The 12,981-nt window shown below is 39.2% G+C and overlaps 1 protein-coding gene across 4 annotated transcripts in view; it reads right to left on the bottom strand.

The window, feature by feature from the left end:
* rai14 (retinoic acid induced 14) overlaps nt 1-12,981 on the bottom strand; it is a 57,064-nt gene that overhangs the window by 20,904 nt on the left and 23,179 nt on the right. For 3 of the 4 annotated variants that reach the window (XM_047805623.1, XM_047805624.1, XM_047805622.1), the window contains exons 3-7: nt 7,696-7,826; nt 5,962-6,018; nt 4,696-4,784; nt 4,336-4,400; nt 733-790 (exon numbers count right to left, since the gene is read on the bottom strand). In XM_047805623.1, the coding sequence (XP_047661579.1) occupies nt 733-790; nt 4,336-4,400; nt 4,696-4,784; nt 5,962-6,018; nt 7,696-7,826 (400 nt within the window). The remainder of the gene's footprint in view (nt 1-732; nt 791-4,335; nt 4,401-4,695; nt 4,785-5,961; nt 6,019-7,695; nt 7,827-12,981) is intronic. The other variant, XM_027139936.2, reaches the window with a different exon arrangement.

Raw genomic sequence — 12,981 nt, 5'->3', positions numbered from 1 at the left:
CTGCATGGAGCCTGTGGTGTGACATTTCTTCAGTTTTGCACTCACAACCACAGTTCTTAGCTACAATTAGCTCACAATTAGCTTGAAAGAAAACTTAGAATCGATATTTCATCTTAGCAATCTGTTCATCTATGACCTGATATGTAATATGCACATAGAGATCGCAGTTGAGTTTATGTTGCTAGTCCAGATAGCTTGTTTTGCTAATCTGCTAGCAAGGCTAGTTATTAGTTCTGAAGCAAGCTGACTGTACTAGCTACATTGTCTAAATAACACTGTACTAAAACGTCTTATTTAATATAAGGTTAGCTTCAAAAGCTACACACAACAAAAAAAAAACACAACAAAAAAAAACAAGATGCTCCATTTTGAGCAGGCGTCTTAACACTTTGTTCTGCACTGTGCAGTTCTGATGTGAGACACTGGCTGCTGAGCACTTTCTCCTCTAAAAGGGAAATAAATATGACTCTACATGACCCCACCACTCTGAGATTTAATGCTTTGTTTATAAAACCAAAGACAAAGAGAGGTACTGTTGCTAAGAGACATCACACAAAAATCGACCATACAGGACAGTTAGGACATGGTCCAGCATATCAGTAGCTACTGATGGTTGCACTAGTTTAATCCTAGTCTTTATTTAGCAAAGGTGTCTCTTATTTGGCTAAAATGTTAGCGTGCAACTGCTTTACTCTTTGCTCAATTTGCCCTTAATACCAGAGTGTTTCTTACCTGCGTGATGAAGAGCAGTCCTCCCACCGCTATCCAGAGCATCTACAAGACATTTACTCTGTAGGAACAAAGACAGACCTACATTTATAACGTTTACTCAACTAAAACTTTACACCAGCTTGGATATCTTACTGAACTTTAAATGAAATAAAGGAACATTCTAGCATCAAACTAGCATTTAATATTATTTGTCTTTTCTCGTATACTCCAAGCAGCGTGGTGTAAGAAGTACGCAGTATACACATGGGCAACTCGCGACTTTCTGAACATACAGCACTTTCTGAACATACACTGACCATCGGTGAGTAGATGTGGGGGTGTCTTAAATTTATGCAAATATAAAGCGACTACCAATGACAAAGAGCACAAACTGCTTCTGCTTCATCTCATATGATATGACGAATATACACCGATCAGGCATAACATTATGACCACCATCCTAATATTATTTTGGTCCCCCTTTTGCTGGTAAAACAGCCCTGACCCCTGGGGAATAGACTCCATTAGGCCACTTGTAGGATCCTGCGTGGTGGGGCCTTCAAGGATCGGACTAGTTTGTTCAGCACATCCCACATGCTCAATTGGATTACGATCTGGGAAATTTTGAGGCCAAGTCAACACTTCAAACTCATCATTGTGCTCTTCAAACCATTCCTGAAACATTTTTGCTTTGTGGCAGGGCTCATTATCCTGCTGAAAAATGGCCACAGCCATCAGGGAATACTGTTCCATGAGAGGGTGTACATAATCTGCAACAATGCTTATTTACTGTAAGGGGGTAAATTACAAAGTAACATCCACATGGAAAGCAGGACCCAAGTTTCCCAGCAGATCATTTCCCAAAGCTTCACACCGTCTCCGCCATGCTCGCCTTCTTCCCATAGTGCATCCTGGTGTTCCCCAGGTGAGCAAATAAAACGTGAACAAATCCTTACACATGCCCAGTTTTACTGCGTCTAACACATCAACTTTGAGGACAAAACGTTGACAATATATACCACCTGCTAACATGTGCCGTGATGAGCTAATCAGTGTTATTCTCTTCCCCTGTCAGTGGTCATAATGTTATGCCTGATTAGTGTATACACTGCTGAATGATAGACACAATCACCAAATCTCCCTCAAAAAAGTTTCATCTTAGACACAAAAAAAATGATGTTGAATGAATTAAACTCGGCATTCATTTCTACTTCACACATTTCTGGAATCCAGACACAAACTTCATTTAAACATGTATTTAAACCCTGCTATAAAGGTAAAGATGTTGTTCATGTTTACTCTCAAAACCAGTGAATTAGTGGTGCTGAATTTGGACTTCTTCTAAACACCATGTGAAGAAAAGGAAAGCATTTCCTGATACTGTACACATGTGAATACTGTATATATATATGTATATATATATATATATAAATAATGTCAGCGCAGGCTGTTTTCATCATCTTCATCTTCAAGGTTGTCAAACAAGCTCCACAAACGTCTGTTCATCCCAAACAATGAAAAAAATCTCAAGATTCCAACCAGACATGGAAACAGTGTTGGAAAAAAATATGCTGGAAATGTGCATGCTGATGAAATCATGAAATAATAATAAATAGCCTGCAGATATTTACACATACAGACAAGCGCAGTTCTGACTTGCTTCACTTTATGCTTTCAGATTGGATTGGGTTTCATAGATGCTTTATTCTGGTTTAATCACAGACCAAATGAAATCTAAATCTTTGTGAAACTATGGAGTGCTTTATTGTGCAGGCGTACTTGCAAGTTAAAGCTGTTAAGCCTATGCATCAAATATTTGTACATGGTGTTGACTTTAGCAGATTTTGGTAGAAAACAATGAATTCTAAAGCAGCGTTATAATCTGCTCTACTTTTCTACTCCGTTATTAAACATATGATGGCTTTGGTAGGAAGGAATTTATGCTGAATCTATAATGAAGTTAAAGATTACGCTCATGCTCAAACTTAGAAGTTGCTCAAAAGCTCCTAGTTACAAAAGTTAAGTTAAATATATATAGTTAAAGAGAGGAAGAGGATCATGCTCTCTGGGGTCACCTAGATGAAGATCTAAGGAAATTTCCCTGTACTGTGACAAATAAAGGCTTCTATTCTATCTGTTTTTGAGTCTAGTTCCTCTCAATGTTTCTTCCTCATATCGTCACACTCTGGCTTACTCATTCATGATAAATATAAAATTTTAAACGTCATCATTCTTTACTCTGAATCTGTATTACAATGCCAGTGTTTAAAGTGATATAGAAATAAAACTAAATTGAACTCAATTATAATGCTGCTTCACACTGCTTTTTTCTGCCAACATGTACTAAAGTTATCACTAGCACTGTGTATTAAGTATTTTTTTTTTTTAGATGTTCCATCAAGAACTCCATAAAAGACACACAAATTAGTTTCTAGCTCCTTCCAGATAATCTAGATTCTTCTGAGTCTGGTTCCTCTCATAGCTTCTTCCTCTTCTTTGTCTTTACAGAACTCTGGCTTGCTCAGAGATCTAATCTGCTTTGGGATTTCTGTAAAGCTGCTTTGTGTATTGTTAAAAGTGCCACAAATACAAATAACATTAACTGAATTGAATTCATCACTTCCTAAACGTCTGAGCAGAATCTAGCTGCATTGTGACATCCCTTATGAAATAAACACGCAGCATTCGCACTTTAGAATCTTCTCACAATGACTGTATGGTTCTATGAACAGCTGTATGGCACATGACTCTGAGGATCACATTATGAAACTTGGCACACATTAATCCTGCAAAAACTCAATTCAAAAACAATGTGTGCATTATTTATCAAGCAGAATGAATTTCCACAGGACATTGTGCCCAAACATACAGGAGAATCATTAATGCCACCGTGTAAATACCACCTCCTTGGATTTAAGCCTCATGAGATTCACGAAGGGAAGAAAAAAAAAAAACTTAGATGCTTTTTACTCTTTAAACAAACCACAGGGTTTCTGTGACTGTATAAAGCACATGATATGAGGCATAAACAATGTTGTCTGTTGCTGAGCATCTAGCTGTAACATTCTACCACCAAATCATTTCACACTGATCACTTTCAGCACCTCAAGTTGGGGGTAACACACACACACACACATACACAAAATGGTGTTTAACATCGCGCAAGTGTATCCTCTACCCAGGGTTAAAAGCAGTGTTTAGAAGGACAAGAACTCTAGGATTAGCACAAAGTGAAAAGACCTTAAGAGTGTTGACTTAAGTGATGTTCACCTTGAGCACTGTGTCTATTTTTTTTTTTTTATTCTGCTTAGTATCAAGACCCTTAAAGCAGCAAAACATATGATATAGACTGTATTATACTCTACAGCTTCAGAGATACACATCAACACATTCATGTCTGGTCACATTCATCTCTGATCTCATGAAACCACATGATTCAGGTCATTAGGTCATGAGTGATGATAACATACTTTCACTGTCAGCACAGAGCATTTAGATCAGGAGCAGGAATGGAAAAGTCTGTAAACTAACACAATGAACTAATACTTGAGTATAAGCATGTATATCTGAGACTATTTCAATGGATGTTGCAGAGAAAAGCAGAGATTTGTGATGCTACTGTACCTGTAGGAGTTTTTTGGCACATTCCTGATGGTTGTTTTTGGCAGCAAGGTGTAAAGCACTAAAACCTGAAACAAAGTGTTTTTAATAATATTTTGGATTTATCCAGATTTCTATTTAAAAGACACAACTATATGGTAATTACATGGTATATAAAAGAATTGCATGGTTTATACACTTCTCATTCCTGTGAATCGATGTAATTAATAGCAAACAGTACTTAGAAGTAAAAGATGGCATACAGTAGGGACGTTGTAGATGTAATGACTAAGTGAAAATCTGCAGGTAAATTTCAGCATCTAATGTTCAGAAGTGAACAAGTAAGAGTGTAGCATGAACACACTGCAGTGTATTTACACTAACCTGAAGAGTCGACTACAGACACATCAGCTCCATGGGACAAGATGATGGCGAGACACTCTGTCTGACCCCGAGTTGCTGCAACGTGCAGACTGAAGGAGAGGAGACACACATTAACACATGCGCATGCTCAGCTGAACATGCAAAAGATCACCTGATCATCAAATGTTCACGCACGCACACACTCACCTGAACATGCTCACCTAAACATGCACACGCTCACCTAAACACACGCACACCTGAACCTGAACACGCACACCTGAACCTGCACACACGAACCTGAACCTGCACACCCGAACCTGAACCTGCACACCCGAACCTGAACACGCACACCCGAACCTGAACACGCACACCCGAACCTGAACACGCACAGGCTCACCTGAACACGCACAGGCTCACCTGAACACGCACACCTGAACCTGAACACGCACACCTGAACCTGAACACGCACACGCTCACCTGAACACGCACAGGCTCACCTGAACACGCACACCTGAACCTGAACACGCACACGCTCACCTGAACACGCACACGCTCACCTGAACACGCACAGGCTCACCTGAACACGCACAGGCTCACCTGAACACGCACACCTGAACCTGAACACGCACACCTGAACCTGAACACGCACACCTGAACCTGAACACGCACACCTGAACCTGACCCTGAACACACACACACCTGAACACACACACCTGAACACACACACCTGAACACACACACCTGAACACGCACAACTGAACCTGAACATGCACACACTCACCTGAACACACACACACACCTGAACACGCACACGCTCACCTGGACACGCACACCCACACCCTCACCTGGACACGCACACGCACACCCTCACCTGGACACGCACACGCACACCCTCACCTGGACACGCACACGCACACCCTCACCTGGACACGCACACCCACACCCTCACCTGGACACGCACACGCACACCCTCACCTGGACACGCACACGCTCACCTGGACATGCACACGCTCACCTGGACATGCACACGCTCACAGACACGCTCACCTGGACATGCGCACGCTCACAGACACGCTCACCTGGACACGCGCACGCTCACAGACACGCTCACCTGGACACGCGCACGCTCACAGACACGCTCACCTGGACACGCGCACGCTCACCTGGACACGCGCACGCTCACAGACACGCGCACGCTCACAGACACGCGCACGCTCACAGACACGCGCACGCTCACAGACACGCGCACGCTCACAGACACGCGCACCTGGACACGCACACGCTCACCTGGACACGCGCACGCTCACAGACACGCTCACAGACACGCGCACGCTCACGGGATCCCTTTGATGGAGAAAATGATTACAAAGCTACTGTCAAATTATTATAGTATCCTGATTTAATAGACTAATAACATTGAGATAAATTTATCTATCACATGTATGACATTTAGCCTGCTATACATACAAATGCTTTTGCAATATCAATGTATCAAAGTTCAGAAAAATGGATATTCGCCAAGGTGAATCTGGTGTGTGAGTAAATATCTCAGCAATATCAAGATAAAAGAAAGAATTTATTTACTCATGATTTGGGCTTTAATATATTCATCCTTCACATTTTTCACGTGCACCACATTTAACAAATCAGTGGACATGGACTGGTCCATCTACTCTGTCTTTTCTCCATGGAAGTGTCACTGATTTCTTTTTGATTAAGTGCGGGACAGACGCAGGATCAATCATCTGAAGAATGATGTCCTCATCACAAACAGCCAACAGCTTATTCATGTCTATTTTTCACTACTGATTTAAACCTGACGAGTTATGTTTGTCAGGATTAGATTAGATTTACTCGAGCGTTTAACATTAATAATTTAAAAGAAAGCGATCCAAAACAAAAATCAATCAAATAAGACATGGCATTCAATTAGGACTAAAGTAGCGGCGTAGTATAAACGGAGGAAGACGTAGCGGGAGACTAACATTTATTTATGTAAATGTAATACATTGGATTAGTATGCATTACCATGAAACTCCTTTTTCTATACTTTGTGCATTTTTTTTATTTAAGTTTCAATTTTCTATCATTCACATATTGTAGATAACAATTCTTACTTCCTTAATTAAAATAGACCTGCTCTTATGATGTGCTTATTCACCATAAGCTTTTTGCCTTATATGGACTTGTGTGGGCGTGGCTAAATGTAAATCAGCTGTGCTGTAAAAGCCATTGGGAATTTATCCCTGACTCACTAAACGCTGGGCCTTGGTCAATTCGAGATTAGTCTGACATACAAGAAGTGATTTGAAGAAGAAAGATCTGTGGATTCTTATAAGATGAGCAACTGGTTTCGATAGAAAGGTGTAAAATAAAGAATTGAAAGCAGGTTATTACGTGTCAGACTGATTGCTGGCAGTGCTATGGACATCTAAAAGAGCTTGACCTTTCTCAAACTCAGAAAAATCAGTTTCTGATTAAGTTCTAATAGGCGTCTGTTTCTATATAAATCAGGAATTTTAAATAAAAGGTCAGAAAGTGTCAGAGAAAGACATATAGCCATCACAGAAACTAGGCACGCCAGATGATCGCACCACATGATCCATTTTTGATTCGCTCAAATTTAAACAGCACAAACCTGATCGAATTTCATTTGGCAGCCATTTACTTGTAGGAAAGGTGAAGGTTCTTCATTGCTTTTTTTTTTTTTTGTATTTTAACAGAAAAGCCTCAAAACGGTACTTTCTTGATGGTGTAAAATACAGAATTAAAAGCAGGTTCTAACGTGTGAACATGTCTGCTGGCATTGCAATACAAATGCAACATGAGACTTCGTTAAATGTTTCGGGTTTTATTTGATATTAAATCGCTATTAAACCTAAGAATCCAGGCAACATTATCCGATATAATAAACATACCGATCTGTGCTGTCGCTGACACAGTATCACGAGAGAATGTCAATTAGAAACGTAGTAAAGATTCGGATCAATACGAAAAGCCTGTGGTTCTCTCTGTACTCACGCTGACTTGCCCTCGCCATCCATTTTGGTTGCACTGGCTCCTTTCTTGGCCAGGAGCGAGCTGACCTTCTCCGTCTCTCCATGCTCCACTGCACTCAGGAGACGCTCATCATTTTTGCTCCACTCGTTGGACTGAAACACATACAGCAAGTGGGTTTCAGAACGGTCACTGTAACTGACCTGAAGAATAAAGAGGTTTCATCAAAGCATCCTGCACCAGCTGCTACCAAAAAATTGTAAATGGTTCATCAGAGTCTTTTCAGCAGCTACAGCTCATAATTGATGCTATTTCAATCTATTCACACTCGATTGACCGCAGACTACACGCAGCGCCGATCACCAGAAGAATTTTGTGCACAAAATAAATGAACTGAATCTGCATCATCTTGCTGTATTATAATCTTACTCCGAAGCATATCGTTTCATCGAACTGCTGCACCTTGCAGTGTTTGAATCAGCACGTCTTGATTTATTTGTCAAATTGTGACAGCTTTTCATTTCATCAAATATTTAGTCCCCATGTTTCCTGTAAAAAACAAACAAAAAAAAAAGCAAAAAGCATTTTTTTTTTTTTTTTAAAGATTGTTCACTTTTCTGGTCTCCCAGCAAGATAATCAGCTCCAACATCCTCAAATACAGAAAAATCAGTTCCCAGTGAAATTCTGATTAACATTTGTTTCAATTTATATCAAGAATTAAAAAAGAAAAGGACAGTAAGTGTCAATATAACATGAAAAATTTCTGGTTGCACCACATGATAAATTTTAGGTTCACTCAAATTTAACCAGCACACATCTGATCGAATTCCACATGGCAGCCATATACAGCACATACGGAGTGCTGAGATTCTTTCTTTTTTTTTTAAATTAATTATTATTATTTTTTTTTTTAATTGGATTTTTTTTTTAATAAACAATTCACTTACGAGGGCAACCCTCATAAGTGAATTTCAAAAAAATCTGTAAATACAAACAACTTTCGTTTTAAAATTAAAACATGAATACTTCCCTACATGATGCGTAGCACCATTGTTCAACGTTTCTGATAGAAAAATGAGTAAATCTGATGAAAGGTTTGCATTAGCAAAATATTTTTCAAACCACACCATGATTTATTTATTACAACAGTGAGATCATACTGTCCAGTGCTCATCTCCACCCACTAATGTATTCACATTTGTTACAGTAACTTCTACATACCAGTTATTTTTAAGCTTTTTAAGGTCACAAATGGCTTTTTAAGACGATCCAAACAGGGGAAAAAAGACAAACCAGCATGAAAGAAAGGCCATGAAACAATATGAGGAAAAAAGACTGATTTAGTGTCATAACAATCCATTTAACAGGAAGATAGAAGTAAAAAAAAAAGGGCAGAAGTGAAAGCAACCCAGGGTCCAATCATTTTCCTTTACAGAGCATTAAACAATGATTGCAGATGACCCGAACACACAAAAGGTTTCCAAATGTCTTTTTTTGTACTTAGATTAAAAGCTTTTATACCAGATGACCCAGCATGCAAAAAACAGGAACCAAGAGTTTCTATATGACTGGCTGACAAGGCTCCATGTTTTATTTTGGACTGTGTGAGGAAAGCAAACCATGGGGGTCAGCCGACAAAACACGACAGTCTCTGTTCACTATTTATGGAATGCAACAGGAGACGGCTCGCTAACGGAAAACTTGCCACTCTGTTTTATACACAGCTTCACTTTGACCCGTTATCCAGAAGCACAGATCAGCCGGCGCAAGTCTGACTCATTTACAATTTATTTTTTATTTTTTTATGGAGGTCGGATATAAGCTATATTTTGTTTCATGTAACTTCAACCCTTACAAATAAAGTAAAAGAAAACATAAGGAAAAAAAAGAAAGAAAGAAATAGACTTTTATTATGTCAGTTGTATGGCCTGTTGTGTGGGGATTTAAATCACTATAAACAAAGTTAATTTTGATCTTTGCAAAAGAAGATTTCTCTAATTGCAGAAACCAAAACCTTCATGACACATATTCTGGCAATTGTGTATCAACATACGAATTCGATTAGAACCCGAACAACGTGAGACGCTGAAACAGAAAGAGTGAAAAATCTTAGTTACTGAAGGCTACAGTGTGTCTGACGCAATGCCATTCCAGTTGTCTATTTATATTTCCCACATTGCTCAGACTTTCGCTCTGCTACATCCCGGCATGTGTGGAATAGGTGTAATGTAACGCAGCCTGCACTTATGACCTTTTTATGTCCTCTTTCACCTCGCATCTGATCTGGGAGCTTGAGAAAGACAGCTAGCTGCTGTGAAGCGATTCGGAACGGCCGCTGATTTCCGAATAAGCCCTATGGAGCTGTGAGTGTCACAGTCGCGCAATCATTATGGTTTACAAACCCAATCCAAATTAGGATGCATTTTTCCTTTTCTACCTGCGATACAGCAACATAATTACACTAATCATAGTGAAGGGCTTAGTCACAACATGAACCAAAACCAACGACGTGTCAATTTTTTTCCTTCAGTTTCCTTCATGCCTATTAATCTGTTTGCAGAGTATGAATCAGAGAAAATCTGTTACTTATTTGCTTTGGTTTCACACTACACAATTAAACAAAGCAATAAAAATGTCTAAGGGGAACTTGGGGCCATAAAAGTAATCAAAAATATTTCATTTGTTCGTCAGAAATATGCGGGGAAAAAAGTTAAACAAAGAAAACTTTTTTTTTGCAATGAAAAAAAGTTTTCTAGCAGTGTAGCTTTATTTTACAGCCATATTAATTAAGTATCTGCACTACTGTCTTCTTTCTTCTAACAGGCTCCCAGGAAAGATGACACAGCTACACAGTAATGCTTTCAGTAAGAAAAGAAATGATTTATTATTGATGGTGAAAACTCTTTTAAACCCCACAGGATTTTTCGGCTGTTCTTTGTTTTTTTGTCCAAGAGGCTGCACTTTTTCCACTTTGGCTGGTTGATGTGACACCGGCCTCAAGTGTATATGCTCTACGTGTGACGTGCGAGTGTGCAGACAGACGTCTAAGCTACAGTAGCATCGTGCATTGACGTATTCACAGATACACAGTCAGAGGAGTCACTGGCCCTGGGACATGCAGCGTGAACATGGCTTTTAATAAGAATAAGAAGGTCCTGCAGCGGGCAGTAAGAGTAGCTGAGTGTGTCATAGGTACATCACTGACCATACTCAGTGACATCTACAGTGGCAAACTTCAAAAGAAGGCCAATTGCGACTTAAAGCACCCCACACACCCTGGACATCATCCGTTCTCCCGTTCTCATTTCAAAAATAAACAAACTAAAAAGTAGCTTCTTCACCCTCAATCAAATGCTTAAATGCATATATATATATATATATATATATATATATATATATATATATATATATATATATATATATATATGTGTGTGTGTGTGTGTGTGTGTGTGTGTGTATATATATACATACATACACATATAAATCAATGTTTGCTGCTAAATTTGGAGAGCTGCTGAACAGTTTTTCCTTTATTTTAAACAATGACAAAGATTTATTCTAATTATGATCAGACAAGAAAAAAAAAACTTAGGTCTGATTATCAAGAAATTATGAAAATACAGAACAGGCAAACACACAGCCTGAGTCTAACTGTGTAACATGTAATTTAGCTCAGAAAAAATGAAGAGACACAATTCAACACTATAAACAACGTCCACTGAATCCCTGTGTAACACAGAGCGAGTCCCACCCTTCTTACAGGAAACTAGATTCATTCCTCAATCCCACTTCGAATCTAAATATTTATCCGTACACTTATCTTCAAATGTCCCATTTCTGGTGAGAGATAAGCTAAAAACTAACAATATTCATGTAAACACTGGGATTCGTCGACCCTGCTGCATTTACAGTTGCTCCAAGCATCCATCAGCAAGAAGTGATCAAATAGCTCTGTAACTGAAACCGCACTTAAAGCTCATCAGGAAGACGGCAGGAGTAAAAAAGCCCATCAGGAAAGAGGGAAGCAGCGAACTCCACCCAACACTTAATGTAAACCTTGAACTGTTATCTGATTCAATTCTTCCTCCAAACAGTATTATTTAAGGGACAGGATAAGACCTATAAACCAAGAGGACCGTCTTTATACACCCAGAAGTGGCACTCTTACATACACACTTTACAAGATTGTAAAATATAACCTACAAAGTTTACATAGAAAAATAGTAAAAAGGAAAGAATGTGTTTCCTAAAAGACATCGTCTGAGGAATGAAAACAGTTCCCTAAAACACACACACACTCGTTTACAGATACACACATAGGCAGACACAGACAGACCCCCACAAATACATACAGAAACCCATACACTTAGACCCACAGACACACAAGAACCAGACAAAAACAAAAACAAAAAAAAAACACAGAACACACACACACACACACACACACGCACACACAGACCCCCACTGATAGACAACGGCACACAAAACCCACTAACCTCCACACTTTTTTTTTAAACCAAGTACCATGGGATTAAACCAATAAAAACTCTGAGAACAAAGATAAACATAAAATTTAAGATAAAAAAGAGAACCATTAACTGTGTATTAATGTAGTATGTAGTAAAGTAGTAAATGCTCTGGTCCACTTTTTTGGGGGAAACAAAAAAGGTTTGAGTTATTAACATAGAACATTATGTATAATTGCACTATTGTGACCAAAGGTTTACAATCGTAACCATAGTGTTCAGGTATTTCCGGTGTTTGGGATTGTGTTCAGGCCAACGATTACTAAGATGCCACCCAAAACCATGAATATTCAATTCAATTCCTTTGTATAGCGCTTTTAACAATGGACCTTGTCTCAAAGCAGCTTTACACAAGCACAGAAACAATAAACATTTTAAAGTTTAAAATGAAGTTACTATTTATCCCTGAAGTTTCTATTTATCCCTGAAGCGATGGTTGCAAGGAAAAATTCCCTGAGATGATATGAGGTGGAAACCTTGAGAGGAAACCAGGCTCAGAAGGGAACCCATCCTCATTTGGGTGACACCGGACATTAAATAATGTAAATGTAAATAATGCCATTTCTACAACAGTCTGTAGTCGAGTGAACCAGGAGCTCATGAGGAATCAACAGGCCAGATTCATTTCTGAACTCGTTACTGACTCAAAACCAACTCCCTCCGGCCAAAGTCCTCTAATGTTCCCTGATAAAGACCAAAGCTCAAAAATGACAGACGCAATTGCAGTTAAAAGACGGTGTGACAGTCTCAAGTGGTTCTATAAACAGCAGTCTCATGGGTCAC

Source organism: Tachysurus fulvidraco, chromosome 21 (assembly GCF_022655615.1).
Source record: "Tachysurus fulvidraco isolate hzauxx_2018 chromosome 21, HZAU_PFXX_2.0, whole genome shotgun sequence".
In the NCBI taxonomy this organism is placed as follows: domain Eukaryota; kingdom Metazoa; phylum Chordata; class Actinopteri; order Siluriformes; family Bagridae; genus Tachysurus; species Tachysurus fulvidraco.
Note: the sequence above shows the minus strand (reverse complement) of the source record. Positions and strands in the feature narration are given on the sequence as shown.